Source organism: Clupea harengus, chromosome 5, assembly GCF_900700415.2.
Source record: "Clupea harengus chromosome 5, Ch_v2.0.2, whole genome shotgun sequence".
In the NCBI taxonomy this organism is placed as follows: domain Eukaryota; kingdom Metazoa; phylum Chordata; class Actinopteri; order Clupeiformes; family Clupeidae; genus Clupea; species Clupea harengus.
The window spans coordinates 19,912,020-19,919,485 of NC_045156.1; the positions used below are offsets into that span (position 1 = coordinate 19,912,020).

At 39.4% G+C, this 7,466-nt stretch overlaps 1 protein-coding gene across 1 annotated transcript in view; it reads right to left on the reverse strand.

Annotated features, from left to right (window-relative positions):
* vstm2l (V-set and transmembrane domain containing 2 like) overlaps window positions 1-3,037 on the reverse strand; it is a 23,617-nt gene extending 20,580 nt beyond the window's left edge. The window contains exon 1 of the mRNA XM_012829308.3: window positions 2,616-3,037. Coding sequence (XP_012684762.1) covers window positions 2,616-2,733 — 118 coding nt within the window. The 5' untranslated portion in view covers window positions 2,734-3,037. The remainder of the gene's footprint in view (window positions 1-2,615) is intronic.
* Window positions 3,038-7,466: the final 4,429 nt, after the last annotated feature.

A 7,466-nucleotide genomic window follows, 5' to 3' on the forward strand; every position in this document is an offset into this window, starting at 1 on the left:
AGAAAGGAAGGGATTCTCTTTTTTAAACAATATACATTGTCTTTATAATATAGACAGTTCAGTGGAAAGCACAGGGCGATTTTCTCCTATAGATCTACTAATTTCATGGTAAATTTAGGTGGATTTCATGGACGTTTGGTTTCAGATATGCTCATTTAATGCCTTTTAGAAATCTATCGCCCCTCTACATGATCTCATAATACAACAGAGAGAATGCGCCCCAGTCAAGTTGAAATAATTAATAACACAGCCCTAATCAACATAATGAGACTCCTTCACTGCTCTAAAGGCAGTTGGGTTTACTGAAACACCACAATGACTCCAGTGTTTCTGGAAGCATCTGACCTGCAGATATTTACTGTATACGCAAACACACACACACACACATACACATAAAGACATGGATAAAGGCGCTGAACTTACTTAAATGAAAATGTGATAAGTCCCTGCTTTGAAATCAGTCCACACGATCGCACAACCTGTCATCTGTCATTGAAAATGTATTTCATTTCTGTTCCACACCACTACTTGCTATCACAAAATAACTTCAGTACTTGGCTCTCAGTAATACTAAAAAACAGGTGTTTTTTGAAAATCTGTTTTGCAATTATTTTCAAGACTTATGTCTGCATGTTCTTGATCCATCCACAGAAAAGGTCAACATTAGTTGTAAATGAACCCGTTAATGTAAATGAACAAATTAAAGAGGTAAATTAACAACACTATCAGCATTTCTCTGCTATACTTGTCCGACCACCCTCCAGTGTTGTAGGGAGGAAGCAATTCCGTGTAAACAACTGTTTGTCCTTGGAGGTACGGTGAGAGGACCTGTCTTCCATGTCATAAGCTACACCAATTTAAGGAGGGTGAGCACATCTCTCTCTTTCTCCCTCTCTCTGTGTATGAGTCTGTATGTATGTATGTGTGAAGGGGGGACATGTGTCTGTGTGTGTAGGGTGTCTGTAAGCATGTTTGTGAGTTTGTACATGATCATGTGTAGTGTATACAGGTTTGCATGGGTAAGTGTACTGTACCTATGCACCTACCAGTCTCAAAATATTTGAGTTTTAGCTTGACAGTGCCACACTGTCAGTGTGTGACTGTGCCTTTGTGTGAGTATGCGTGTAAATCAGACTCCATCAGTCTACACAACAGGCTGGATTCCACGGGTTTGGTACTGCCGAGGAACAAAAGGAGACTTGAGCTCAAAAGAGAGCGTAAGAGAGGGGGCCACGGGAGGACTACCCTAAAAGACTCAAGATGGTGAAAGACTGTTCCCTGGCCAGCTCGTTTGCGACGACTGCATTGATTCATTGCCTGGGGATGTTGGGATTGATTTTTTCTTCTCCTGTCTGTGCTGCTCTAGTTAGTAAATTAGACAAAGCATTTCTGCAGTTGCACATGAGCGATACGAGTGTTAACTTGATACGACCACACCGCTTTCTCAGAAACGCACACTCCACTTTCTGCTTCTTGAAGGACTGAGAGCAAACATGCCAATCCCCCAACAGGGTCCATCTCTGAGCTCATAGTGCTGTTTACCGTACAGTCCAACAGATGACAGGATAGCACGCACTGTGCATTTGCATCTTGTCAACTATTCAGAAACATCTAAGACTCATTTGTAAAACTACGTCAACGGCTACAATACATATCATTCAAGAAAACGGTTATTGTTATTTACACATACAACTACTTGACAGTGAAGTCAATCACCTGAATGACATCTACCATTGACTGGTTACTATTCTTTTAACTGTTACCAGTCATTGTCAAGCCAAACTCCTGAGTGACTATTGTGCCTTTTGCTGTGGAACCATAAAACAATGGCAGTGATGGTGGGAACTGAATTGCAGTGACACAGAAGTATTTTTAAAAGCAGACAACAGATTGCCAAACATCAGTGTCAACCAAATCATCTTACAAGTCATACGACAGCCACACAAAATGATGATGACCACCTATTCTTTTTTTTTTGAGTCCATAGTCAGAGAAACCTCATTTAAAGTGGCATAATAAAAGCAAACATTGCAAAAGAGGAGATAGACTGTAGCATAGCTGACATCACAAAAAGTGGCGTATTTTTCATCGAATACACAGCGTGTATCTTCTACAATAATGAAATACACCTTCATATACCTTACTTATACTTATATCATAAACCTGTTTTCCTATTTATTTGGGAGTTCCAAGTGTTTTGAAAAATAACGAGCAGCATCTCACTCTAGTGTCATCTTTAAAGGTCTACGAGTGTGTTTGTGTGCATCTCCTCTCTTCGACTCCTCAGAGCTATGATTCATCGCACATAAATCAGGGCAATTCTGCCTAAATAGGTAACAAATAGGTCATGCTAAAAGAGAAAAGTATTATCGATAGACGGTTCTGCGTCTTCTGCATTCAACCAATATAAAGATAACACGGTTAAGTACATATCAGAGATGGGTGTCTCCGTGTCCTTTACAGCAACTTTACCTCCATCTCCATCAACAACGCCACCAGCGCGCGCAACATCAATCAACCCCGCCCCATCACTTTCAATGCGATACTTATCTGGGAAGTGTACCTTCATACCAAACAAATATTCCGATCACTCTGCAATATTTTAGAAAACGTACCGTTGCCAGAGATGTGGTTGTCCACTTCAGCATCACCACCGGGGTTAGAAGCAGCGCTAAGTTGGACGTAGAGTCCCACAAAATGTAAAATACTCAGCACCACTCCAAACGCTCCCATTGTTTCTGTTCGTTCTGGGCGAAGAGTTGCTCGCTAATCACACATTAGGGGGGAAATGGTCGCTAAAATCCAGTCCCGAGTTAGGTGTATCCTCTTCTGTGTTGGTGATCTAATGGCTATGCAATTATCGTTATCTTTACAGTTCCGTTTGTCGCAGCTATGTGGATGGTGATGCCATATGAGGCCAACACGAGCTGTCTCCAAAACGTTCCTGCGCGCAAGACCCAACAGTCTCTCACCACTGCCGCGGAGGCAGAACAGCAGAAAGTGTATGTGCTAGGGTTCGCACGGGCAATAACTTGGCGGAAGGATACAAGGCAATGATTAATTCATTAAACTTTTACGGTGTGTTGGGGTGGAACCCGTTGTTTATCTTGTGGCAGTCTATTGCTGCACCCTAGCCATTTATGGGTAGGTAAGAGATGGAGGCATTGTTTGCTGTACACACACACGCACACACACACACACACACACACACACACACACACACACACACACACACACACACACACACACACACACACACACACACAAACACAAACACACACACTACAGCAAGCCGTTTTAACATTTAATCGAACCACATTCTACCAGTATCTGTAATAACATTTACATATCCATAATAGCATTTCTCCTAGTCAAAATTGTATTCTCACTTGTTAGAATGGTAATTAACAATATCCACAATAAGACTGTCACTAGTAGAAATTGTATTTCAAGATATCTATAACTTTGATTGTACTAGTCAAAACTAAATTGAAGATATCTAAATATCCTTAAGAAGTATAAGTGGCCGTTTTTACATTGAATAACTAGACTGGATATATATTTGCAGATATCTCTTTCTATTTTTTCTATTTCAGATATCCACAATGACATTCTTCCTATCCACTATTGTCATGTATGATATCGACAACATCATTCCTCCTAGGACAAATTATGTCACTTTTGCCATTCATGTGTATTGCCAGAGGCGGCTCCTAATGGAAGCCAGGCTTTCTCAGAATACAATTACTTGAGACGTGAAAATCTGTGATGTGAAATTTACTTTAATGAGATATTTCACGTCAATATATATATAAACTTTGATTATGCACGTTGCATTTTTTTTAAGGTGACTTTCGTGACAGGAAAGCTTTTCAATGTCAAATGGTAAGCTCCTTGCTTTACAGTAGGCTTGCAGGACATTATTGCTGCCGAGTGGTAGCCAAACTAGGTTCACATCCACTTGGCCTCCTCTCACAATTTTATTTTGAAAGATTAGCCATTCACCATTGATCTGCTCTGACTGGGCTGTGGAAACATACAGTAAATTGCAAGTGGGAAGGTGAGGGAATCCAACCTGGTATTGACACCAATCAGATCAGAAATACAGTCATGGCAATATATGACGAACTATTAAACTGAATGCCATCAATTAAGTTTAGTCAGTGAACTGCCATTGGAAACGAATTGGAAGTGTATCAATAAAATACTTTAAATACAATAAAGATGTTGATACATTATTTGTTGCAAATCTATATGGTCACAATGTCTTATGAATAACTGGAATAAATGAAATGGCGGAAAACTAATACAAATATTTGTGCAACACACCTATCTTAACAAGAAACCTGGAATACTATTTTGAAACGGTCTCTCTCTTAGTGAGTAAAGGTATCTGTGATATACTTGGAACATGAAATTGACTAGATTAATCCAAACATAACAGCAGCACTAGAAGTTCGTAGTCAACCTTCTGTATCATATGCTACACACACTGTCACACAACCTACCGTATGCTTTTGATTTTGTCTTTTGTTGTTCATAGTCAAAGAAACCTTATATAAATAGGCACGTCTATAAAAACACACATTACAACAGAGGAGATAGGCTATAGAATAGCTAAATGAACATTCTGGACATCTGCATTTCAGGTATCTACAATCCAGTTGTTACTAGTCCTAATTTTTCATACCAGGTATCCAAAATGGAAAAAAACATTCCAGATATCCATAAAGTAATCTTAAATATCCAGAATTACGTTGTGACTAGTAAAAACACAATTTAAAATAGGCCTATCTATCTATCTATCTATCTATCTATCTATCTATCGATCTGTTATGACAAGACAAAATGAAATTGCAGATATCCACAAATGTATAAAGTGACATGATTTTATTAGTCTGAATGCAATTCTGGATATCCCAAACTACTAACAACAGAATTGTAGATATCTGAAATGGGAGTTTTTCCAAGTAAGAATTTTATTGCAGATATGATACAATGAAATTGTGGAAATCTAACATTAAAAGACGAATACACATGAATGGCAAAAGTGACGTAATTTGTCCTAGGAAGAATGACGTTGTGGATATCTGAAATGACAATTGGATTTGAAGAATGTCATTGTGGATATATGAGTCCTTTTTGACTAGGAATAATTTAATTAAAGATATCAGCAAGATATATCCAGTCTAGCTATTAAATGTTAAAATGTGTTAAATGTTAATTGCCGTTCTGACTAATAAGAAAATAATTTTGACTCTGAGAAATACTATTATGGCTATCTGGAATATAATTGTGGATCGTTGATTAACCCTTTTTATGTCAAAACGGCATCCTATCTACCACAATACATGTGTGTATATCTACAAATCTATTGTTTCTAGTCACAATTCTAATTGTAGATATCTGAAATTGCATTTTTACTAGTCATAATGGCAATTGTGAATATCCATAATATCCATATCCATCACTAGTCACAGGATATTTTTGTATATAATATATAATTATATTGCAGATATTCATTCTGGATATCAAAATTCAATTGTGGGTATCTGATATTGAAAGCCCAATACACATGACAAATGTGACATCATTTGTCTTAGGAAGAATGACGTCGTGGATATCTGAAATGTCAAATTGTGGATAGGAAGAAGGTTGTTGTGGATATATGAATATATGTCCAGTCTAGCTAGTAAATGTTAAAACGGCTTGCCATACACAGACACACACAGACAAATACATGCATGCACAAGTGTGCATATGTAGGCGAGTGAACCTGCACACAATACACTCACATGTTGATGAGTAGTATACAAAGATGTGGGGGACTTTAAGGTACCGTGTTGCTTCTCTTCTCTCCTGGTGAAAGGTCTTCTGGAAGCCATTTAAGTGTTTATACAACATGCAGGAAATGCAATATCAGAGTGCCATGGGTACATTTTAGTATTGAGTCCCTTGTGGTCAAGTCCTCTCTCTCCCTTCATCTCTCTCTCTCTCTCTCTCTCTCTCTCTCTCTCTCTCTCTCTCTGTCTTTCTCTCCCTCTGTATTTCACGTACTGTATTTCGTTGTTGGGAATTGTTTAAAAAATTATTCGCAAATTACACTGTGAACAATATATTATGGCATTACATTTGCATTATTCTAAAGACAACCTCAAAAAGTCTACCAAGAGGCTGTGATAAATGTTTGAACTCATTTGTGGCCTGTCTTCTAAGCTCCAAAAAAAGGAGACAGACGGAGGGAGGGAGAGAGGGAGGGAGACACACAGACACAGCTGTCTATTCAGAAGCTAGTCAGGCCTGATACGGTGTCTCCTGGCTGTTGCTTCTCCAGCTCTAGGTCAAATTGAAGCTGATATATGTATGCAGACATGAGCCTGAGAGATGGGGGAGGGAGAGAGAGAGAGCATGAGAATAAAATGGAGAGAAAGAGAGACCAGGCTTGCATCATGTGACTGCACTATGAACTCTGATAGATAGTAGTGTGCCAGACATCAACTGTGTTGACTGAGGATTTCCCTTTTCTGTTTTTATTTTCATGATGTTAGCATGCAAGCTAACAATATAAAAACCTTACAGCTCAATGAGAATATCGTTAAAAAGAGCAATTTACCGGAGGCTAACGTCTTGATACGTCTTTGTTGACTTCACAGGATATTTTTTGGAGGGATTTTTCAGTTGGTTGCCTTTTAATTTAAATGGAGTTTACCGTCCAACTCTTTGTCACCATAGAGACGAATTGGAGGCATGTTGGCTGCGTGGTTGGATTTTCAAAAGGCCCCTTCTCCTCTTCGTAGGGTTACTTCTGTCAGTATTCCTCTCACTCACGCGCCATTTTAATGATGGCCGTGCAGAATATCTCTCTGCTGTTTGGAGCTTACAGAAATCTCCAGCTTTACAGCGGCCTCATAAATATTAAACCACGCTCTGAGCCTTGGAGAAACCAAATAACCCTGGCTGTGCCGCTCATAGTAAAAACGCTTTAATGTGCCCGAGCTCTCTCCATGCCCCAGTGTACCCGCTGCATCCAGGCAGTTTTTTCCCCCTTCTCTCGCGAACAGCCGCTATTCCAGTGGGATTTAGTTCCTGGGGGTGTCTCTTTCCTGTTGTCTTCTCGTTTGGCGTTAGCGGAGAACTCTTTAGCATGTAAATGAAACGCCTATTACACCTCTATGGGCTGAGGTATTTGGGAGTCAAATGTGTGAAAAAGTGGAGAACGGCAGATTTTTGAGCAGGTACATATGAAATGTTGTGGGGATTAGACTTCAAACGCACTCACCTCTAGGCGGTCACAGTGTTGTAGTGAGACAGAGTGAGAGAAAGAAAGAGAGAAAGAGAGAGAGAGAGAGAGAAAGAAAGAGAGAAAGAGAGAGAAGCTGAACATTGGCCCTGTGAGCTCAAGCTGACACCCCAAACCTCCCATTTAGAGAAGGTAGAGCTGTGAAAATGAGAAAATCTCTTTCTCT